This window comes from Scyliorhinus torazame, chromosome 10, assembly GCF_047496885.1.
Source record: "Scyliorhinus torazame isolate Kashiwa2021f chromosome 10, sScyTor2.1, whole genome shotgun sequence".
In the NCBI taxonomy this organism is placed as follows: Eukaryota; Metazoa; Chordata; class Chondrichthyes; order Carcharhiniformes; family Scyliorhinidae; genus Scyliorhinus; species Scyliorhinus torazame.
This window is the reverse complement of record NC_092716.1, coordinates 116,896,423-116,921,489: the sequence shown is the minus strand read 5'-3', so window position 1 is coordinate 116,921,489 and position 25,067 is coordinate 116,896,423. Positions and strand designations below refer to the sequence as shown.

General features: G+C 53.1%; 1 protein-coding gene across 1 annotated transcript in view; it reads left to right on the top strand.

Annotated features, from left to right (window-relative positions):
• The window catches only part of slc38a8a (solute carrier family 38 member 8a), a 192,407-nt gene that overhangs the window by 150,189 nt on the left and 17,151 nt on the right, over positions 1–25,067 (top strand). The window contains exons 5-6 of the mRNA XM_072518660.1: positions 8,017–8,074; positions 12,142–12,256. Of these exons, the coding sequence (XP_072374761.1) occupies positions 8,017–8,074; positions 12,142–12,256 (173 nt within the window). The remainder of the gene's footprint in view (positions 1–8,016; positions 8,075–12,141; positions 12,257–25,067) is intronic.

The window sequence follows — 25,067 nt, the reverse complement described above, 5'->3', positions numbered from 1 at the left end:
GAAGCCCTGTTTGATTCTGGCCCGTGATTTCTCTGCCTGTCACCTTTCTTATTCCCCTTTCTGTCTTTTGTTCTTGTCCTTGATTCCACCTCCTCTGACTCTTGCATATGTTTCCATCCACCTGCTGTTTTTGTTTAATTCCCGACCCAACCACTCTAACAAATACTCCCCCTGGGACATCAGTCCCGGGCCTGTCCAGGTGTAACCCATCCAATTTGTATCTGTTCCCCCTCCCCACAACCAGTCCCAAAGTCCCAGGAATTTGAAAATCTCCCCCTCGCACCATCCCTTCAGCCACATTTTCATCCAATTTATCCTGCTATTTCTGCTCTGACTAGCATGTGGAACTGGCAGTAATACTGAGATATCTTTGAGATCCTACTTTTCAACTTACTTCCTAAACTCTCTACATTCTGCTTTTAGGATCACATCCTTATTTCACCTATGTCGTTTGTACCAATATGTCCCATGACCACTGGCTGTTCACCCTTCTCCTTCAGAATGTCCTGTAGCTGCTCCGAGGCACTCTTGACCCTAGCACCAGGGAAGCAACATACCATCCTAGAGTCTTGTGTTGGGCCACAGAAATGCTTATCTATTCCCCTTACAATTGAATCCCCTACAACCATTTAATTTCCACACTTTTTACTCCTCTGTGCAGCAGAATCAACTGTGATGCAATGAATTGGGCTGTTGCTGTTTCCTCTGAGAGGTTGTTCCCCTCGACAGTATCCAAAGCGGTAAATCTGTTTTGCAGGGGTATGGTCACAGGAGATTCCTGCACTAGCATGCTTGCTCTACCTGGCGGTCACCCATTCCCTTTCTGCCAGTGGAGTCTGAGCCTGAGTTGTGATCACATCTCCATATGTGCTACCCATAATACTCTCCACCTCACAAATGCTCCACAGTGTCACCAGCCGCCCCTCCAGCTCCGAAACCTGGGCTTCCAGGATTTGTAGCTTTAAACACTTCCTGTACACATGTTGGCCCCGGGCACTGGAAATGTACCCGGCTTCTCACATGGAACTCCCCCTGGGACATCAGGCTTTGCGCAGGGTGAAGTCAAGACATCCTGAGTGAGACACATCCAGAGTGGGAATTGCAACTTGGTAATTTGGTGAGGTGAGGCAATCAGGAAAGGTAAGTGGTTAATCTAATTCTGCTGTTTTTCAGTTAAAAGTGCAGTGTATAGCTTCGTGCCTGATTGGCTGAAGCTGCCCCCACCCTAATTGCTGAGAGGCAGTTACCTGTCAGTCACTTGAGGCCTGTTTAGGGGCACAAAGCTGCACATTGTATTCTTCTCTTTGAAACTTAAGTAGTGTGAGTCACCCTGGTTAGCTGAGGTCTGTATAAAAGACAGACAGAAAGTGCACTCAGTAAGCTTTGCGCAGGTCAAGGAGACACATCCTGAGTGAGTGAGACACATCCAGAGTGGGAATTGCAACTTGGTAATTTGGTGCAGTGAGTTAATTCGGTGCAGAGTGGGAGATGGTGCTTTTTCACTACTGTTTTGTTCTCTCTCTTTCTTCTGGCCTGTAACTTTTAATCTGCAAGGAGAGAACCAGATAGTATCTGAGAACCTGGGAAGGTAAGTGATTTGTATTTATATTACCTTTTCAAATTGTGTGGGGGGCGGGGGGAACGGAAGTGACATCACAGTAAAGCTGTGACCTGATTGGCTGGTTGGGAATCAACACTAAATTTAAAAATTAAGCATAAACTAATTAAACATAATTACTTAATTATAATTTAGAGGGGTATCTGAGCCAAAGATCAGAGAGTACTGTATTTAGCTTTCACATTTATAGTAGAAATCTAGTGCTAGGAAACATATAGTTAACAGTAACTCTTTTTCAAAAATGTTTTTAAATTTAATTTACTAATTAATTGACGCAATGTCAATTAGAGGGGTGCAATGCTATGACTGTGAGATGTGGCAGGTCTGGGAGGCTTCCAGCGTCCCGGATGTCTTCATCTGCAGAAAGTGCACCCAAATAGAGCTCCTCACAGACCGCATGGTTCGGTTGGAGCAGCAGTTAGATGCACTTAGGAGCATGCAGGTGGCGGAAAGCGTCATTGATAGCAGTTATATAAATGTGGTCACACTCAAGGTGCAGGCAGAGAAATGGGTGACCACCAGAAGTGGCAGGCAGTCAGTGCGGGAATCCCCTGTGGTTGTCCCCCTCTCGAACAGGTATATTCCTTTGGAAGCTGTCTGGAGGGATAGCCTATCAGGGGAAAACAGCAACAGCCAGAGCAGTGGCACCACGGCTGGCTCTGATATTCAGCAGGGAGGGTCAAAGCACAGAAGAGCAATAGTCATTGGGGTTCTCTAGTCAGGGGCACAGATAGGCACTTCTGTGGACGTGAAAGAGACTCCAGGATGGTATGTTACCTCCCTGGTGCCAGGGTCCAGGATGTCTCCGAACGGGTAGCGGGCATCCTGAAGGGGTAGGGCAAACAGGCAGAGGTTGTTGTACATATTGGTACTAACGACATAGGCAGGAATGGGCATGCGGTCCTGCAGCAGGAGTTCAGGGAGCTAGGCAGAAAGTTAAAAGACAGGATCTCTGGAGTTGTAATCTCGGGATTACTCCCTGTGCCACGTGCCAGTGAGACTAGAAATAGGAAGATAGAGCAGCTAAACACGTGGCTAAACAGCTGGTGTAGGAGGGAGGGTTTCCGTTATCTGGACCACTGGGAGCTCTTCCGGGGCAGGTGTGACTTGTATAAGAAGGACGGGTTATATCTAAACTGGAGAGGCATAAATATCCTGGCCGCGAGAACATAGAACATAGAACATTACAGCGCAGTACAGGCCCTTCGGCCCTCGATGTTGCGCCGACCTGTGAAACCACTCTAAAGCCCATCTACACTATTCCCTTATCGTCCATATGCCCATATGCGAGGTTTGCTAGTGTCACACGGGTGGGGGGGTTAAACTAGTATGGCAGGGGGTGGGTACCGGAGCAATAGGTCAGAAGGTGAAAGCATTGAGGGAGAACTAGAGAATAGGGCCAGTATGGCTCTGAGGAAGAGCAGACAGGGAGATGTTGCTAAAAACAGCGGGTCTGGTGGCCTGAGTGCATATGTTTTAATGCAAGAAGTATTACGGGTAAGGCTTAGAGCTTGGATTAGTACTTGGAACTATGATGTTGTTGCCATTACAGAGACCTGGTTGAGGGAAGGATCGGATTGGCAGCTAAACGTTCCAGGATTTAGATGTTTCAGGCAATATAGAGGGGGATGTAAAAGGGGTGGAGGAGTTCCGCTACTGGTTAGGGAGAATATCACCGCTGAACTACGGGAGGACACCTCGGAGGACAGCGAGGCTACATGGGTAGAGATCAGGAATAAGAAGGGTACAGTCATAATGTTGGGGGTTTACTACAGGCCTCCCAACAGCCAGCGGGAGATAGAGGAGCAGATAGGTAGACAGATTTTGGAAACGAGTAAAAACAACAGGGTTGTTGTGATGGGAGACTTCAACCTCCCCAATATTGACTGGGACTCACTTATTGCGAGGGGCTTAGACGGGGCAGAGTTTGTAAGGAGCATCCAGGAGGGCTTCTTAAAACAATATGTAGGCAGTCCAACTTGGGAAGGGGCTGTACTGGATCTGGTATTGGGGAATGAGCCCGGCCAGGTGGTAGAAGTTTCAGTAGGGGAGCATTTCTGGAACAGTGACCACAATTCAGTAAGTTTTAAAGTGCTACTAGACAAGGATAAGAGTGGTCCTAGGGTGAATGTGCTAAATTGGGGGAAGGCTAATTATAACAACATTAGGCGGGAACTGAAGAACCTAGATTGAGGATGTTTGAGGGTAAATCAACATCTGACATGTGGGAGGCTTTCAAAAGTCAGTTGAAAGGAATTCAGGACCGGCATCTTCCTGTGTGGAAGAAAGATAAATACGGCAAATTTCAGGAACCTTGGATAATGAGAGATGTTGTACGCCTCGTCAAAAAGAAAAAGGAGGCATTTATCAGGGCTAGAAGGCTCAGGACAGACAAAGTCTGTGTGGAATATAAGGAAAGTAGGAAGGAACTTAAGCAAGGAGTCAGGAGGGCTGTTAGGGGTCACGAAAAGTCATTGGCAGATAGGGTTAAGGAAAATCCCAAGGCTTTTTACACATGCATAAAAAGCAAGAGGGTAGCCAGGGAAAGGTGTGGCCTACTGATAGATAGGCAAGGGAATCTATGTGTGGAGCCAGAGGAAATGGGCGAGGTACTAAATGAATACTTTGCATCAGTATTCACCAAAGAGAAGGAATTGGTGGATGTTGAGTCTGGAGAAGGGTGTGTAGATAGCCTGGGTCACATTAAGATCCAAAAAGTCGAGATGCTGGGCATCTTGAAAAATATTATGGTAGCTGAGTCCCCAGGGCCTGATGGGATCTACCCCAGAATACTGAAAGAGGCTCGAGAGGAAATTGCTGAGGCCTTGACAGAAATCTTTGGATCCTCATTGTCTTCAGGCGATGTCCCGGAGGACTGGAGAATAGCCAATGTTGTTCCTTTATCTAAGAAAGGTAGCTAGGATAATCCAGGGAACTACAGGCCGGCGAGCCTTACGTCAGTGGTAGGGAAATTACTGGAGAGAATTCTTCGAGACAGGATCTACTCCCATTTGGAAGCAAATGGACGTATTAATGAGAGGCAGCATGGTTTTGTGAAGGGGAGGTCGTGTCTCACTAACTTGATAGAGTTTTTCGAAGAGGTCACAAAGATGATTGATGCAGGTAAGGCAGTGGATGTTGTCCATATGGACTTCAGTAAGGCCTTTGACAAGGTCCCTCATGGTAGACTGGTACAAAAGGTGAAGTCACACGGGATCAGGGATAGGCTGGCAAGGTGGATACAGAACTGGCTAGGTCATAGAAGGCAGAGAGTAGCAATGGAAGGGTGCTTTTCTGATTGGAGGGCTGTGACTTGTGGTGTTCCACAGGGATCAGTGCTGGGACCTTTGCTGTTCGTAGTCTATGTAAATGATTTGGAGGAAAATGTAACTGGTCTGATTAGTAAGTTTGCAGACGACACAAAGACTGCTGGAATTGCGGATAGCGATGAGGACTGTCAGAGGATACAGCAGAATTTAGATCGTTTGGAGACTTGGGCGGAATGATGGCAGATGGAGTTTAATCCGGACACATGTGAGGTAATGCATTTTGGAAGGTGTAACGCAGGTAGGGAGTATACAGTGAATGTTAGAACCCTCAAGAGTATTGAAAGTCAGAGAGATCTAGGTGTACAGGTCCACAGGTCACTGAAAGGGGCAACACAGGTGGAGAAGGTAGTCAAGAAGGCATACGGCATGCTTGCCTTTATTGGCCGGGGCATTGAGTCTAAGAATTGGCAAGTCATGTTGCAGCTGCATAGAACCTTAGTTAGGCCACACTTGGAGTTTAGTGTTTAATTCTGGTCGCCACACTACCAGAAGGATGTGGAGGTTTTAGCGAGGGTGCAGAAGAGATTTACCAGGATGTTGCCTGGTATGGAGGGCATTAGCGATGAGGAGCGGTTGAATTAACTCAGTTTGTTCTCACTGGAACGACTGAGGTTGAGGGGCGACCTGATAGAGGTCTACAATATTATGTGGGGCATAGACAGAGTGGATAGTCAGAGGCTTTTCCCCAGGGTAGAGGGGTCAATTATTAGGGGGCATAGGTTTAAGGTGCGAGGGGCAAGGTTTAGAGGAGATGTACGAGGCAAGTTTTTTACACAGAGGGTAATGGGTGCCTGGAACGTGCTGCCGGAGGGGATGGTGGAAGCAGGGACGATAGTGACATATAGGGGGCATATCTGGACAAATACATGAATCGAATGGGAATAGTGGGATACGGACCTACAAAGTGTAGATGATTTTAATTTAGACGGGCAGCATGGTCGGCACGGGCTTGGAGGGCCGAAGGGCCAGTTCCTGTGCTGTACTTTTCTTTGTTCTTTGTTCTTTGTTTAGAAGGCGCACACCATGGCTTTGTGCTCCCCTCCCATGACTTATCGCTTTAACCTGAATTAAACCTTTTGGAAGATACAGAATATCAAATAAGAACAATTACTCTCGGGCTCTTCTTCCCTGCTCCTTGTCGTTACAGAAAATATCTCTTACAAACTATGAACAACAAAGTAAGACCTTAAAAACTACAACTAAAAGTAGTAAATACTTAGCGACTGTATTCACCCAATCAGTTCTACAGCTTCCACGGTCTACTTACCAAGGCCACCGCTCGCCTTTCTGAGGAAAGGTAGAAAAGGAAAAGTGCACCTCACTCACTTCTCTCTGAACTCCCAAAGTCACCAATCTCCCTCAGTCAACAACTCCAACTTAATGATGGAGTGAGAGGGGGAATGATGGAGTGAGAGGGGGAATGATGGAGTGAGGGGGGAATGATGGAGTGAGAGTGAGAATGAGGGAGTGAAAGCTGGAATGATGGAGTGAGAGCGGGAATAAGTGCAAGAGGAATTGGATGAGAGGAGGGCATTTCTGTGAAAAGGAGGGGAATTAGGATAGATAATCTTTTGGGGAAGTGACTGTCTGTTTGTTCTGCTGGAAATCCAATGGTTCTTTCATTTTACGTTCTGATTAAAGCTTTATGAATGAACCAGGATATTACATTTTTAAATGCAAAGTTGAGATTTTATATTGAGGGAACGGTATCAACCCTCCAACTGCTTTATACTTCTCAACTTGGCTTATTAAAATATTTTTTCCACCAATGCAAACAAAGATATTTTACGTCCCTACAGCTTATGAATCATGGCCTTGTTGTTGTTACATGTGACAGTCAGGGTGGGCAATGTGGTCCATCTTGAGTCTCAAGTCAGTGTTTGCCAATTTTCCAGGTTAACCTGTGTGGTGATGTCAACCAAGTTTTTCAAATCACTAGCTCCAGCCTCAGAGGTGGGAATGTTCCTCAGTGAACAACTGCTGAAACCTAATCGGCAATGCTCCTTCTCATGGCATCAATATTTCTCATCTTCGTTAAACCCAAAAGCACCACCAAAAATGCCCACAAAAAACTGGAAAGCTGCAGGGAGACTAGATCCCTCTAGAATCCAAACTGCGAAGTGAGTCCATTAATAGAGGGTCTTAATGATAAACTGCAGTTTACACTGGAAGTAACTGTCCCTAATGTAAAAAGGCAACAGATACATCTCTGCTCTTAAGGCCACATGTCCATCCTGGCCTGCTGCACTGTTTCAGCGAAGCCCAGTACAAACTGGAGGAACAGCATCTCATCTTCCGATTAGACATGTTTCAGCCTTCCAGACTTAACATTGAGCTCAACAACTTCAGGCTGTGAATTCTCCCCTTCACCTCCACCGCATGTTTCTTTTTTTTTGTCAATATAAATTTAGAGTGGCCAATCTACCTAGCCTGCACATCTTTGGGTTGTGGGGGTGACACCCACGCAAACACGGGGAGAATGTGAAACTCCACACAGACAGTGACCCAGGGCCGGGATTCGAACGCAGGTCCTTGACACCGTCAGGAAGCAGTTCTAACCACGGCACCACCGTGCCGCCCCCCATTATTATTTCTATCAATTTATCTTCATTTCTTCCATTGATCTGTTTTTCTCTCACCATTATCCCCTCTCTCCCCACCTCACTTAGGCCACCTGTTCCCTGTTCCTAGTTGCCCTTTGACACACTACTCACCTTTGTTCTGCCATTGACACAGTCTAATCTCTTTATGTGACCCTATCAGTGCCCTTCTTAGCCTTAATCACCGGTCTTGTCAATCCCCACCTATCACTGGCCCTCTCTCCAACCCCACTGCTCCATGCACCCCCCCCCCCCGACAATGGTATAAATCGGACCCTATTTCCAGTTCTCTTCGCCTTTGACAAAGAGTCATCCAGACTCAAACCGTTAGCTCCCTTCTCTCACCTCGGATATTGTCAGACCTACTAAGATTGTCCAGTAATTTCTGTTTTTGTAGCAGATATATATCATATGTCCCAAATTTTATGCCACACACTCATGTTAAGCACCGTTTGTTTCATTCCCACAGTGTTTCTTCATGGACAGCCATGTTCACAGTTGTACCAACGATCTGCTTTGGATTCCAGGTAAGAGCTATGGCTGAGGTGTCCGATGAATATTCAATCTATCTCCAATAAATTATGCTCCGGTAGGGCTGGCTTCAGCCAGTGGTAGGTCTGGACTCCACATTCTCCAACCTCCACAACATTAAAATACGATTTAAAATACTATATAAAATACTAAAAGGGATTGATAAAGTAAATGTTCCCCCTTGTGGGGCAATCCAGAATGAGAAGTAGGTTGAGAGGGGGTAGATTAAAAAATGAGATGAGGAGGCACAACTTCTCGCAGAGGGTGGTGAATTTGTGGAACTCGCAGCCCCATAGTTGGTGGATTCGGAATCATTAAATGGTTTGAAGAACGAGATAGATATATTTCTGATTTAAAAACAGGTGAAAGGGCTATGGGGGACAGGCAGGGAGGTGGCTTTGAGACCAGGAAGAGATTAGCAGTCTCGAAGGGCTGAATTGCCTACTTCTGCTCCTAATTCCTATGTTCCTATTATTGGATTGGAGTGGATTTGTTTATTGTCACATGTACCGAGGTACAGTGAAAAGTATTGTTCTGCATACAGTCCAGTCAGATCATTCCATACATAAAAAAAAACATCGGGCATACATAAACACACCATGTAAGTACATAGACACAAGCATCGGGTGAATATAATTATAAGAGTTCTAGGAAGAAGATGTGTGAGAGATCGCAGAGAGTCACCACGTTATGGCGCCATCTTGCTTTTTTTTTTAACTCCTTGGCTCAAGGATCCAGTCCATCTTTAGAGTGAGTGTGCCCTCTCCTCAGGCCGGGCTGAGTAAGAGCAGCTGTGCAGTAAATGTTCCAGCATCCTCACCCCAAAATAGCTCCTGGAGTTCAAGAATTGTGCATTGCAATTACAGTCTGTGCACAAAACTATTCTTCTCACTTGACTAGTCATTCTACAAGTGGCAATCCACAGTCTGCGCCCCAAATTAGGGGTGAATTTCCTGAGGGGCGGAGGACATGCCAATTGGCAACACTATGGTGCAAAAACCCCAGAGAACAAGCTGGGTGTGGGTGGGGCAGGAGTTGGCGGGGTGCAGATGGCAGAATATCAATCCTTCAGAACCCAATCCTGTGCCAAAGTCTCAGTTACCAATGGGAGAACATCACAATTCCCTTGTAAAGTATTTTTGTAGTTTTTTGTGTAGTTGAATGTATTGGATGCTAGTGTTAGCCAACTCTAAAGGTCTGCCAGTCCCATTGGGCTGCTACCATTTGTTCACTAGATCAGCGAGGTTTTGCTGAGGTGTAAAATTAGTGCCAATTGATTGGGATTAGTGCCATCTGATTGGAATTGGTTCCATCTGATTGGGATTGGTGCCATTTGAATGGAGTTAGTACCATTTGATTGGGTTAGTACCATCTGATTGGAATTAGTACCATTTGATTTGGATCAATGCCATCTGATTGGAGTTCGTACCATCTGATTGGAATTAGTGACATCTGATTGGGATTAGGAGCATCTGATTGGGATTTATGCCAACTGATTGGGATTGGTGGCATCTGATTGGAATTAATACCATCTGATTGGGATTGGTGCCATCTGATTGGGATTGGTGGCATCTGATTGGGATTGGTGCCATCTGATTGGAATTAGTACCATCTGATTGGAATTAGTACCATCTGATGCCAACTGATTGGGATTAGTACTATCTGATTCACATTAGTACCATCTGATTGGGATTGGTGCCATCTAATTTGAATTAGTGCCATCTGATTGGGATTGCTGTCATCTGATTGGGATTGATGCCATCTAATTTGAATTTGTGCCATCTGATTGGGATTGGTGCCATCTGATTGGAATTAGTACCATTTGATTGGTGCCATCTGATTGGGATTAGTACCATCTGATTTGGATTGCTGCCATCTGATTGGTATTGATACCATTTGATTTGCATTAGTACCATCTGATTGGAATTAGTACCATCTGATTGGGACTGGTGCCATCTAATTTGAATTAGTGCCATCTGATTGGGATTGGCGCCATCTGATTGGGATTGGCGCCATCTGATTGGTGCCATCTGATTGAGATTGCTGCCATCCGATTGGTATTGGTACCATTTGATTTGCATATGTACCATCTGATTGGGATTGGTGCCATCTAATTTGAATTAGTACCATCTGATTGGAATTAGTGCAACCTGATTGGGACTGGTGCCATCTAACTTGAATTAGTGCCATCTGATTGGGATTGGTGCCATCTGGGATTTGTGTCATCTGATTGGGATTGGTGCCATCTGATTGTAATTAGTACCACCTGATTGGGGTTAGTACCATCTGATTGGGATTGGTACTATCTGATTGGGATTAGGACCATCTGATTGGGATTGATGCCAACTGATTGGGATTAGTGGCATCTGATTGGAATTAATACCAACTGATTGGGATTGGTGCCATCTGATTGGGATTGGTGGCATCTGATTGGGAATAGTGCCATCTGATTGGGATTAGTGCCATCTGATTGGAATTAGGACCATCTGATTGAAATTAGTACCACCTGATTGGAATTAGTACCATCTGATTGGAATTAGTGCCACATGAATGGGATTAGAGCCAACTGAGTGGGATTTGTGCCATCTGATTGGAATTCATACCATCTGATTGGAATTAGTGCCATCTGATTGGAATTAGTGCCATCTGATTGGAATTAGTGCCACATGAATGGGATTAGAGCCAACTGATTGGGATTTGTGCCATCTGATTGGAATTCGTACCATCTGATTGGAATTAGTACTATATGAATGGGATTAATACTATCTGATTGGAATTAGCACCATCTGTTTGAGATTGGTGCCATCTGATTATGTTAGGTGCCATCTGATTGGGATAGCTGCCATCTGATCATGTTAGGTGCCATCTGAATGGGATTAGTGTAATCTGAGGGGTAGAATGGGCAGTGACCTCTGTTGGAAATGTAAAATGTTTGAGAGGGTCTGCAATTCTCGCAGAAAGAGTTCCAATTGTTAATTTGTGCTTCAAAAGGGCAGCACGGTAGCATGGTGGTTAGCATAATTGCTTCACAGCTCCAGGGTCCCAGGTTTGATTCCCAGCTTGGGTCACTGTCTGTGCGGAGTCTGCACGTTCTCCCCGTTTGTGCGTGGGTTTCCTCCGGGTGCTCCAGTTTCCTCCCACAGTCCAAAGATGTACAGGTTAGGTGGATTGGCCATGCTAAATTGCCCTTAGTGTCTAAAATTGCCCTTAGTGTTGGGTGGGGTTACTGGGTTATGGGGATGGGGTGGAGGTATGGGCTTGGGTGGGGTGCTCTTTCAAAGAGCCAGTGCAGACTCGATGGGCCGAATGGCCCCCTTCTGCACTGTAAATTCTATGACTCTATTCTATAAAAACCAACCCTCCTCATGACTCCACACAGACGTTTATATGCTGACTGGCACAACAGTTCCTCCCTGCTTTGGCGCCGACATTTGTGTTCTTTTATCTGGAACTCCATGGTAGCATTCTCTCCTTGACATCAGCAGATCACTTGATCAAGTCCCACTCCAGAGACTTGTGCATATTATTCAGGCTGGCACTTACTCTGTGCTCCTGAGGGCCGGGCCGAATTGTTGGCACGTGTCATTTATCTATTAACCATCTTCCCTCTCTCAGGCAGACGATATAGATCCCACAGCACCGTCTGGAAAAGATTGGGTCATTCTCCTCAACACCCTAACCATGATTTATTCCTCAGGAAACATCATTGAAGAGAGGCTATCTGGACAATGTCAGATTGTTACTTGTGAGAGTTTATTGCGTGTCCAATGGCTGATGTATCTCCAACATTACAAGAGCAACTGCATCTCAAAAGTACTGCACTGGTACAATAAACTCTTTCGGATATTCCGAGGAGTTGAAATGTGCGATATAAATAGAAGTTATTTCTTTCCTTCTCGCGCCTTGATAGTAATCCTGCAGAATGTAAAGTAAGACATTGAGGTCACTATTTGTTAGCCAGGAAAGTATTTCTGATTGGGAGACCTGACAAGATGGATATGAAGGAAATGAATGTCTGTCTACTCTCAGTGTGCTAATGGAGGCCGCTGTGTCTGTGTTCCAGTGCCATGAAGCCAGTGTCGCAATCTATAGCAGCATGCGGAACAGGAAGCTATCCCACTGGATCCTCATCTCTGTACTCTCCATGATTGCTTGTCTTCTCATTTACTCGATCACAGGTAAACAAAACTCAGCAACAATTCACTACGTCATCACTTCATCCTAGGCCCATGGGTTACCACCTCTTAAAAACAAAACACAAGACTCATTGAAAGCTCAGTGGGTAAATGCCCAACTCGAGATGATCCAGAATCTCCCAGACGAGAATGTGTTAGGCCGCATCCTGAATCGCAATGAAAGTGGTTTGGAGAGTGCAATGGATTTCCTCTTGGTTTCAGAGGGAAGACAATCAGCCAAGATTCTGCCTGTGATCAAGGCCGACAGTGAAAGTGGTCTTTGGCTAAAATCAGGCTCAGACATGGCAATGATCCACTTCATGGAGGAATAGAGCCATAGAATCCTCACAGTTCAGAAGGAGGTCATGTGGCCGATTGAGTCTGCACCGACCCTCTGAAAGAGCACCCTACCTCGGCCAACTCCCCTGTCCTATCCCCGTAGCCCCACCTAACCTACACATCTTTGGACTCTAAGTGATAACTTAGCGTGGCCAAGTCACCTAACCGTCACATCTTTGGACTGAGGGAGGAAACCAGCGCACCCGGACGAAACCCACGCAGACACAGTGAGAACGTGCAGACTTCATACAAACAGTCACCCAAGGCTGGAATCAGACCCAGGTCCCTGGCGCTATGAGGCAGTAGTGCTGACTGACTGACACAGTGGCGTTGTGCTGACACCCACACAAGGAATAGTCACAAGGCTGAGCTAACTATATTACTCATATCCGTACAGCCCCTAACCCTCATGGTGGGGTTTAGTCCTGCCCATCATGGTGACATTATGGATAACAATGATGGTGATGTCAAGGGTGAGAATAATGGTTTGTGTTGGTCTTAAATAGAGCTCATGGTAGCACAGTGGTTAGCACTGTTGCTTCACAGCGCCAGGGACCCGGGTTCGATTCCCGCCTTGGATCACCGTCTGTGCAGAGTCTGCACATTCTCCTCGTGTCTTTATGGGTTTCCTCCGTAATGCTCCGGTTTCCTCCCACAGTCCAAAGATGTGCGGGTTAGGTGGATTGGTCACAACTGCCCCTTGGTGTCCAAAAGTTAGGTTGGGTTACGGGGATGGGGTGGAGCTGTGGGCTTAGGTAGGGTGCTCTTTCAGGGGCCAGTGTAGACTCGATGGGCTGAATTGCCTCCTTCTGCACTGTAAAATTCTATGACTTCTATGAGAGGTGCTGATGAAGTTGAAAGCAGCATTAGTGGTACTGTTGAGGATAATGGTAACGGTGATAGTGATGGTTATGCTGGAGTACAACAAACTCAAGCCTGCTCCACTGTTCAACACGATCATGGCAAATCTTCAGCCTCCATTCATTTTCCCACCCATTCCCCATATCCCTTGATTCCTTGAGAGAACAAACTTCTATATCCCGGTCATAAATATGTTCAACAATGGAGATCTACAACCTGCAGGAGTAAAGAACTCTAAAAATTCACAACCCTATATGAGAGAAATTTCTCCTCATCTCAGCCCTAAATAATCAGCTCCTTATCCTGTGACTGGGCCCCCGTGTTTTCGATTCCCCGACCAGAGAAAACAACCTCTGTATCCACCCTGCTAAGCTCCTAAAAGCTTAGGTAGGTTTCAATGGGATTGCATCTCCGTCTTCTAAACTCCAAAGAATATTGACCCAATTTATTCATCCTCTCATCACAGGCCAACCATAGATTCCATAGAATCCCTACTGTGCAGAAGGAGGCTATTTGCACCAACCCTCTGAAAGAGCACCCTACCTAGGCCCAGTCCCCACCCTATCCCCATAACTCCACATAACCTACACATCTTTGGACACTAAGGGGCAATTTGGCATGGTCAATCGACTTAACCTGCTCAGCATAGTGGTGCCTTGCTGAAATTATACAGGGGCTTGGTGAGACCACACATGGAATATTGTGCGCAGTTTTGGTCTCCTTATCTGATGAAGGATACTGATTCCTGGGATAGCAGTCCTGATGTCTGAGGAGAGATCGGATTGGTTAGGATTGTATTAGCTGGAGTTCGGAAGAATGAGGGGAAATCTCATAGAAACCTACAAAATGTTAACAGGACTAGACAGGGAGGGCACAGGAAGGATGTTCCCAATGGTGGATGTGTCCAGGCACAAGGTTCACACTCTGAGACTATGGGGTAGACCATTTAGGACAGAGATGTGGAGAAATCTCTTCACTCAGAGAGTGGTGAGCCTATGGAATTCATTACCACAGGTCAAAACATTGTCAGTGAGATTCTCTGTCGGCGGGATCCTCCTCCGCCCTGCCGGCACCGCGCCCATGTCTGCCAGTTTCCCGACAGCATGGGGTGGCCCAAAATGGGAAGTCCCATTGGCCAGCGGGGCGAAACGGAGAATCCCGCTGCCGGCAGGGGCATGCACAGTGGAAAACAGGGCTGGCGGGATGGAGAGTCCGTCCTGTATGTTTTCAAGAATCAGTTAGATATAGCACCAATGGTGAAGGGGATCAAAAAATATGGGGAGAAAGCGGGATTAGGCTATTGAGTTGGATGATCAACCATGATCTTGATGAATGGCGGAGTAGGCTTGAAGGGCTGTATGGCCTCCTCATACACCTATTTTCTATCTTTCTGTCATTGCAGGGACCGATCAAGTGAAGATTTACGATACAATCCTCCATCAATAAATATGGTGATCAAAATTGAAGTTAGCCATGCTAAACCTTGTGATGCTATAATCCTCTGTATTCTATCACTGATCTACTGTTCCCTCTGTAACACATGCTTCTGACCAGACAATCAGGAAATTCAATAAATGAGATTCAACTTGCAATTAACTGGGAGACTGTGGAGAATTGATTGTCATATGTTTTGGTAAAAATCAATTTTTAAAAATGTACTTTAAATAAAACATTTAAGAAATGTATTGGTCCATGCAGGATTCAAAGAGATGCCCCTGGGATTAAAGCGTCCAACTATCCTCCAATTTGAACTCGAGTCTCATAGCACAAAGCCCGTTCACCCCCCCACCCCCCCACCCACATTTTATAGGTTTCTATGAGATTTCCCCTCATTCTTCCGAACTCCAGGGGGGAGTGTATAACATTGAAATAAACTCCTTTGTAGATTTTTATGATCTGATTTATTATGGACTGTCAAAAGTTAATTGATGATCCATCTGAGGAGTTTGACCCCTTTGTGAAGATGCAGCTGTTTCTCTACTTTGATATAATTACAGAGTTTTAATAACACATCCATTGCCAATCACAGTATAGCACTCATTCAGTGGTAATGTAAACAAGCAGCTTTACGAAACCGGGTTTTATTTAGTAATTTGGTTATAGAAAAATTGCACCCTGCCCACCAGCGACAGGAACAGTTACATACAAACCATGGCCATGATGTGGTTAAGTGTGTCTGTTCCTGCTGCATGTCTATTGGTGGCAAGTGTTACAGAATTTCCACAACAGATTGAAAGATGTGACCATGTGAAGTCTGCCTTCTGGCCCTCAGTGGAGCTCACATCTGGGGCGAAATTCTCCGTTATCGGTGGAAAGTCCGCCGATCGGCGCAAAAAACGGCGCAAATCCGACTTGCGTCACGTCAGAAAAATGGGTCGAAAGTCTCCGGCCCGAAATGGGCTAGCAACGACGTAATGGGATCCGCGCTTGTGCAGTGGTTCACGCCGTGCGGCGTCATACGCGCCGCACGGCGTGACGGCTCATAAGGCCGCGCTGCTCCCCCCCACCCGACCGGAACACCCGACCGGAACACCCGACTGGATGGTTGACCGCCGCTCAGCCCTGAGGTTCGAGTCACGGGATGTGGAGGCGCTCCTGGACGCGGTGGAGCAGAGGAGGGACGCCCTGTATCCCGGGCACGGCCGCAGAGTTGCCCCACGCCACAGCCGGCGTCTGTGGAGGGAGGTGGCAGAGGCCGTCACCGCTGCGGCCTTGACACCACGGACAGGCACCAAGTGCCACAAGAAGGTGAACGACCTCGTCAGAGCAGGCAGGGTGAGCCTCCCCATAGCCCCCCTCCCCCATATCCCCTCTCCCCCATATCCCCCACTCCCCCAAATCCCCCCTCCCCATATCCCCCCTTCCCCCATATCCCCCCTCCCCATATCCCCCCAACCCATATCCCCCCTTCCCCCATATCCCCCCTTCCCCCATATCCCCCCTTCCCCCATATCCCCCCTTCCCCCATATCCCCCCTTCCCCCATATCCCCCCTTCCCCCATATCCCCCCTTCCCCCATATCCCCCCTTCCCCCATATCCCCCCTTCCCCCATATCCCCCCTTCCCCCATATCCCCCCTTCCCCCATATCCCCCCTTCCCCCATATCCCCCTTCCCCATATCCCCCCTCCCCCATATCCCCCCTCCCCCATATCCCCCCTCCCCCATATCCCCCCTCCCCCATATCCCCCTCCCCCATATCCCCCATATCCCCCCTCCCCCATATCCCCCTCCCCATATCACCCCTCCCCCATATCCCCCATATCCCCCCTCCCCATATCCCCCATATCCCCTCTCCCCATATCCCCCCTCCCCCATATCCCACTCCCCCATATCCCCCCTCCCCCATATCCCCCTCCCCATATCCCCCTCCCCCATATACCCCCTCCCCCATATCCCCCTCCCCATATCCCCCATATCCCCCCTCCCCCATATCCCCCTCCACCATATCCCCCATATCACCCCTCACCCATATCCCCATATCCCCCCTCCCCCATATCCCCCCTCCCCATATCCCCCCTCCCCCATATCTCCCCTCCCCATATCCTCCCCTCTCCCATATCTCCCCTCCCCATATTCCCCTCCCCCATATCCCCCTCCCCATATCCCCCCTCACCCATATCCCCCCTCACCCATATCCCCCCTCACCCATATCCCCCTTCCCCCATATCCTCCCTCCCCCATATCCCCCCTCCCCCATATCCCCCATATCCCCCCTCCCCCATATCCCCCCTCCCCATATCCACCCCTCCCCCATATCCACCCCTCCCCCATATCCCCCCTCCCCCATATCCCCCCTCCCCCATATCCCACATATCCCCCCTCCCCCATATCCCCCCTCCCCATATCCCCCTCCCCATATCCCCCCTCCCCCATATCCACCCTCCCCATATCCCCCTCCCCATATCCCCCCTCCCCCATATCCCCCCATATCCCCCCTCCCCCATATCCCCCCTCCCCCATATCCCCCCTCCCCCATATCCCCCCTATATCCCCTCCCCCATATCCCCCCTCCCCCTTATCCCCCCTCCCCCATATCCTCCATATCCCCAAGTGAATCCAGCCCTAACCTTAACCTCTGCAATGCACACGCAACCGATGGCGTGCTTTCATATACCTGCCTATCAGTGTTGCCTTTTACCCCTGCCACCCCCCCCCCCCACCCACAGGAGAAGCGCGCACACAACAATAGGGAGCATGTGAGGACTGGAGGAGGCCCCGCTGATGAGAGGCCACTGACCGTACACGAGGAAAGGGCCCTGGAACTGGCTGGCGGACATGACGACCGGGAGGTTGCTGATGCAGAGGTCGGGGGGCGTACTAGCAAGTGAGCCACCGACAGCCCGTCCCCATATCCCCCCTCCCCTATATCCCCCTCCCCCATATCACCTGATCACTGCCTGATGTCTAGCCATGCATACTCCATTGTGTATCGCAGGACCAAACGTCCAGGCACCCATCCCCGCAGATGCAGACCGCCCGCAGGATGCCCCTCGGAGGCCACGGGAGACGGAGAGACACTGACCCTCCAGCATGCGACGCCCGCAGGATGCCCCTCGCACACCACGGGAGACGGAGAGACACGGACCCTCCAGCATGCGACGCCCGCAGGATGCCCCTCGCACACCACGGGTGACGGAGAGACACGGACCCTCCAGCATGCGACGCCCGCAGGATGCCCCTCGGAGGCCACGGGACACGGAGAGACCCGGACCCTCCAGCATGCGACACCCGCAGGATGCCCCTCGGAGGCCACGGGAGACGGAGAGACCCGGACCCTCCAGCATGCGACGCCCGCAGGATGCCCCTCGCACACCACGGGAGACGGAGAGACCTGGAGCAACAGGGAGACGACACCCCCGTCACGTGCGGGAGCGACCACCCAGCGACGATGGGGGCAGCCACAGGCCCCCGTCACATCCGAGCCAGGACACCACTACCCGGGACACCACTACCCGGGACACCACTACCCGGGACACCACTACTCGGGACACCACTACCCGGGGCAGCACTGCACAGGACACCCCTACCCAGGAAGACGAAATACAGGACAGTGACTCAGAGTGGATGGGTGGAGACGAACCCCCACCCCAAAGTGCCATGGACTCAGAGTGGGACGAAGAGCACGACACAACGCCACTGCTGTCACCAACACCCTCCACCATCGCAGAAACACTCACCTCGGTTGGGCACTTCAGTGATGAGGCGTCTGGTCCACTCACTGGTGCGCACAACACAGCCGTCCCGGTACAGCAGGTGGAGGTAGGAGCAGCAGAGGGGCCGGGCGGTCGGAGGGCAGCCCAGCCCAAGCGAACATCTGCCGCCCAGATGGATCCCGGGTTCCTGGAGTTACCACACCCACACATAGGTCCGATGCAACCACCGGCCCGGAGACGAGCGAAGAGGGTGACGGCCGGCTTGCGGCGGCTGCAGTCGCAGGTGGAGGAGTCCACCCGCGTCCAGGAGCTGGGAGTGGTGCCGGTCATGCGTGCCACCCAGGCTGACACCGCACGGGTGACGTCCGCGGTGGAGGCAATGGGTGCGACGGTGTCAGATATGGGGAACGGTTTGCGAGGCCTGGGGCTTTCCGTGCAAGCGGCGTCTGTGGCCCAGGACATGGCTGCCCTCTCACAGGAGGCCATGAGCCAGTGCCAGCGCCAGATGGCAGAGGCGCTCAACGCCATAGCCCAGTCTCTGCAGGCCATGGCCCAGTTTCAGCAGGCCATGGCCCAGTCTCTGCAGGCCATCGCTGAGGGCATCGGCGCCAGTGGCCCTGTGCGAGCCGGTGTCGCACTGTCACAGACAGGGTTTGCCAACCCCCTGGGCTCCATGGCTGCAAACCTGCAGAACCCTGTCGATACCAGCACGGGCCTCCAGGACTGGCAGCGCCAGATGTCGGGGGGGCGTCGGATGGCCAGTCCGTTCGCATCCCCCACCCATGTAGAGGCCTGGGGGCCATCGGGCACCCCGAGAGAGGAGGAGGTGTTGTGTTCCGTACCGGCTCCCCCTGTAGGGGAGGTCCCGGTACACCGCGACACCTCGGACTCCCCCCCCTTCTGTCCCAGGTGCATCAGGTGGGCAACGGGCAGGACAGGCTGGCAGCTCGCCATCCCAGTCGCCCGGGCCGCAGCCTGGCCCATCTAGGCCAGGACGCCCCAGGAAACGGCCGCCAAAGGGATCCAGTGTCAGAGGGCAGGAATCACAGGAGTCCACCTCCAGTTCTGCTGTACCGTCTGGGGAACCACATAGACGTAGTCAAAGGGCCCGTAAGGCCAAACAATTAGACACTGAGTAAGTTGGCATGGGTGCAGGGCACAGATGAGTTTTAGGGGCTAGGGCACGTGCATGAACTCCTTTGGTTATTAAAGTCAATGTTACACCTACAGAAGCTACATTTGTGCTCTGTCCAAAGCGTGCGGGGGTGTCATGTACGTTGAGCGCAAGTGTGTGTGTGAGGGGTGGTCTTACCTCAGCCCCAAGTGAGTCTGCCCCCTTCCCCCTGGGCCGCCATCAACATCCCCCGGGCAGAGGACGGGACCGTGCGCTGCAGTGTCACAGCCGCATGCAGGGATGGTCCGGGTGGACGGTGGTACTGTGGCCATGGGTCAGACATAGTCCAACGATGTGGAGCCAGGAGCTCACCGCAGGGCGGGTTGTCATCATCCTCCATGGCCTGCAATAGACACGCGTCCACCCGCAACTGTGTGAGCCCAGCCCGTTGTGCCGCAGGTGGATCGGCAATGGGGGGGGGGGGGGTGGTGTGCATGCGGGTGGGGGGGGTGGGGTTGGGGAGGGGGGTGAGGGTGCTGGGTGGGTGGATGGGTGGGGGGTGTGGGTGGTCGGCTGTTGCCATGGTGTGCGGTCTGTGGCCATACTACCCGATTCCCACGCCCATCTAGTCAGTGAAGCGGGCGGCTATCAGTCTGTCCCGTGCCCGCTGGGCCAGCCGGTAACGGTGGACAGCCACCCGCCTGTGTCTACCCCGTCTGCCCTGACCATTACCCCCATCCCCCTCATCTGGGGAGGACTGCGCCTCTTCCTGCTGCTCCTCCACTCTGCCCTCCTCTGCCTGTGGCACATCGCCCCTCTGCTGGGCTATGTTGTGCAGCACACCACAATGATGCAGCCGACCCTATCTGACCGATACTGGAGGGCGTCCCCAGAGAGGTCCAGGCACCTGAAACGCATCTTCAGCATGCCAAAGCACCTCTCTATCACTCCCCTTGTCCCTACATGGGCATCATTGTAGCGGTTCTCCGCCTCATTGCGTGGCCTCCGTATAGGCGTCATCAGCCACGATCGCAATGGGTAGCCCCCGTCGCCCAGCAACCAGCCCCTCAGCCGGGGATGGCGTCCCTCGTACATGCCGGGATGGATGACCGCGACAACACGTATGAGTCGTGTACACTGCCTGGGTAACGGGTGCAGACGTGCAGGATCATCATGCGGTGGTCGCAGACCACCTGTATGTTCATCGAATAGGCCCCCTTCCTATTGGTGAACACGGCCCTGTTATTTGCAGGTGGCCGCATGGCGACGTGCATCCCATCGATCGCGCCCTGGACTATGGGGAACCCGGCCACGGCAGAGAAGCCCTAGGCCCGGGCATCTTGGCTGGCCCGGTCCACGGGGAAGTGGATGTAGTGGTGCGCCATGGCATATAGGGCATCTGTCACTGCCCGGATGCACCGATGCACCGATGTCTGCGATATGCCGGACAGGTCCCCACTCGGTGCCTGGAATGACCCCGTTGCATAAAGGTTCAGGGCCACCGTAACCTTGACGGACACGCGGAGAGGGTGTCCCCCCGCCAGTGCCACGTGGTGACAGGTGTGCCATCAGGTGGCAGATGTGTGCCACGGTTTCCCGCCTCATCCGGAGTCTCCTCCTGCATTCCCGGTCCGTGAGGTCCTGGTATGACTGCCGGAGCCGGTCCACACGGGGCGCCCTCGGGTGCCTCCGTTGCCGTGGGGCCGCGACGTCCTCCTCCCCCTCCTCGTCCTGTCGGTCAGGTGTCCCTCCAGCCTGGGCGGCTGCCACCTGTCCCTCTGCGGCAGCCTGCGCCGCCTCCCTGGCTCCTCCTCCTCATCCCGGGCAACATAGACATTAGCGGCTGCCGCCACGGCGGCCAACATCGCTGGATGATCGGAAAACATGACGGCCTGGTGGGGGGGAGGGGATCGACAACATGTCATCATTGCCCATATCCCCTCCTCCCCCAGCCAGGTGGCATGGACCCCATGGGTCCAACTGTTGGAGGCTGGCACCTGGCCAGGTGGACCAACTCACTTGCCCTCGCATCCCCCTCCCCGGCACGGACCCCCCATCCCCCACCCCGGGACAGACCCCCCCCAACCTCCACCCCGGCACGGACCACCCCCCCAACCTCTACCCCGGCACGGACCCCTCCATCCACCTCCCCGGCACGGACACCCCCCCATCCCCGTCCCCGGCACGGACCCCCCCACAACCTCCTCCCCGGCACGGACCCCAACCTCCTCCCCGGCACGGACCCCCCATCCCCCTCCCCGGCACGGTCCCCCCCCAACCTCCATGCCGGCACGGACCCCCCCCCCCAACCTCCACCCCGGCACGGACCCCAACCTGCTCCCCGGCTTGGACCCCCCCATCGCCCTCCCCGGCACGGAACCCCCCCAACCTCCTCCCCGGCACGGACCCCCCCCAACCTCCTCCCCGGCACGGACCCCCCATCCCCCTCCCCGGCACGGACCCCCTCCCATCCCCCTCCCCGGCACGGACCCCCCCCCCAACCTCCACCCTGGCACGGACCCCCCTCCATCCCCCTCACCGGCACGGACCCCCCCCCCAACCTCCTCCCCGGCATGGACCCCCTCCCACCCCCCTCCCCGGCACGGACCCCCCCCAACCTCCACCCCGGCACGGACCCCCCCCATCCCCCTCACCGGCACGGACCCCCCCCCCAACCTCCTCCCCGGCACGGACCCAAACCTCCTCCCCGGCACGGACCCCCCATCCCCCTCCCCGGCACGGACCCACCCAACCTCCACGCCGGCACGGACCACCCCCAAACCTCCACCCCGGCACGGACCCCAACCTGCTCCCTGGCACGGACCCCCCCATCCCCTCCCCGGCACGGAACCCCCCCAACCTCCTCCCCGGCACGGACACCCCCAACCTCCTCCCCGGCACGGACCCCCCCAACCTCCTCCCCGGCACGGACCCCCCCAACCTCCACCCCGGCACGGACCCCCCCCAACCACCACCCCGGCATGGACCCCCCCCATCCCCCTCACCGGCACGGACCCCTCCCCATCCCCCTCACCGGCACGGACCCCCCCCAACCTCCTCCCCAGCATGGACCCAACCTCCTCCCCGGCACGGACCCCCATCACCCTCCCCGGCACAGACCCCCCCCCCAACCTCCTCCCCGGCACGGACCACAACCTCATCCCCGGCATGGACCACCTCCCACCCCCCTCCCCGGCACGGACCCCCCCAACCTCCACCCCGGCACGGACCCCCCCCATCCTCCTCACCTGCACGGACCCCCCCCAACCTCCTCCCCGGCATGGACCCAACCTCCTCCCCGGCACGGACCCCCCATCCCCCTCCCCGGCACGGACCCCCCCCCCAACTTCCACCCCGGCTCGGACCCCCCCCAACCTCCACCCCGGCACGGATCCCCCCCCATCCCCCTCACCGGCACGGACCCCCCCCAACCTCCTCCCCGGCACGGACCCCCCATCCCCCTCCCCGGCACAGACCCCCCCTCCAACCTCCTCCCCGGCACGGACCCCCCATCCGCCTCCCCGGCATGGACCCCCCCCCAACCTCCTCCCCGGCACGGACCCAAACCTCCACCCCGGCACGGACCCCCCATCCCCCTCCCCGGCACGGACCCCCCTCCCGGCACTCCCCCGGAGCCCAGCCCACTCTAACCACCCACCCCCCACCGCACACACACACAACCCGAGACACACCTCTCCTCACACATTCAGACTGCGGCCACGCCATCGCCTGCCCAGAGCCAACCCCCCAGGCCGTCACTCACCTCCACACTGGTCGGCGTGAACCTGGAGCACAGGGTCACGCCGATGAAAAGGAGGTTTAATTTACGTCGACGTGAACGGTCATCACGTCGACGGGACTTTGGCCCATCCGGAAGGGAGAATATCGGCACGGACCCCCCCCCCCCAACCTCCACCCCGGCACGGACCCCCCTCCATCCCCCTCACCGGCACGGACCCCCCCCAACCTCCTCCCCGGCATGGACCCCCTCCCACCCCCCTCCCCGGCACGGACCCCCCCCAACCTCCACCCCGGCACGGACCCCCCCCATCCCCCTCACCGGCACGGACCCCCCCCAACCTCCTCCCCGGCATGGACCCCAACCTCCTCCCCGGCACGGACCCCCCATCCCCCTCCCCGGCACGGACCCCCCCCCCAACCTCCTCCCCGGCACGGACCCCAACCTCCTCCCCGGCACGGACCCCAACCTCCACCCCGGCACGGACCCCCCACCCCCTCCCCGGCACGGACCCCCCTCCCGGCACTCCCCCGGAGCCCAGCCCACTCTAACCACCCACCCCCCACCGCACACACACACACACAACCCGAGACACACCTCTCCTCACACATTCAGACTGCAGCCACGCCATCGCCTACCCAGAGCCAACCCCCCAGGCCGTCACTCACCTCCACGCTGGTCGGCGTGAACCTGGAGCACAGGGTCACGCCGATGAAAAGGAGGTTTGATTTACGTCGACGTGAACGGTCATCACGTCGACGGGACTTCAGCCCATCCGGAAGGGAGAATATCGGCAGGCCGAAAATCGGCTGCCTTGCGCAGACCCGTGCCATTCTCCGACGGCAGCGGTGACATTAACGCCCCGCCGACTTTTCTCCCTTCGGAGACTTCGGCAACCGGCGGGGGCGGGATTTACGGCGGCCAACGGCCATTCTCCGACCCTCTGGGGGGTCGGAGAATGACGCACCTGGTATCTTGAAACCCTACTTCTCCCATCTGACTCTCCCCTCTCGGTGGGACCATTACTTAACCAACCCGGGATGATTCTGTTTCCTTTGTCAGACATTCTGCCACCATTCTTGATGAGTATGGCAATTGAGTGCCAACCTAGAGGCAACTCGTGCTGTGGCACATCTCCACGATAAATATTATTGATATCAGTCCAACTCATCCCATGTTGCACTCTTACTGTCAGTAAACTGGATGGATTCTTACCCCCGTTTCCATAAGCACTTGTACTGATTTTGTATTTTTATTCTGGATATATTCCTTGACTGCAATATGGCCAGTCACTTCTTTGAATGGATCCCATTGCCCTCTTGGAACTTGGCTGTACCCTCGCCTAACCAATGACTAGGTAAATATAATGAGACAGAGGGGTAAAACAGATTATCTGCCATTGCACTCTGCCTTATCAGGATGTAATTATGTGGTGTCTTGTGACCACCTCAATGGCGGACGATCATAGAATCATAGAATCATTGAATTTATAGCTCAGAAGGAGGCCATTTGGCCCATCAAGTCTGGCCCTTGGAAAGAGCACTGCCTCCACTCTAACCCAGTAGCCCCTCCTAACCTTTTGGACACGAGGGGCAATTTAGCATGG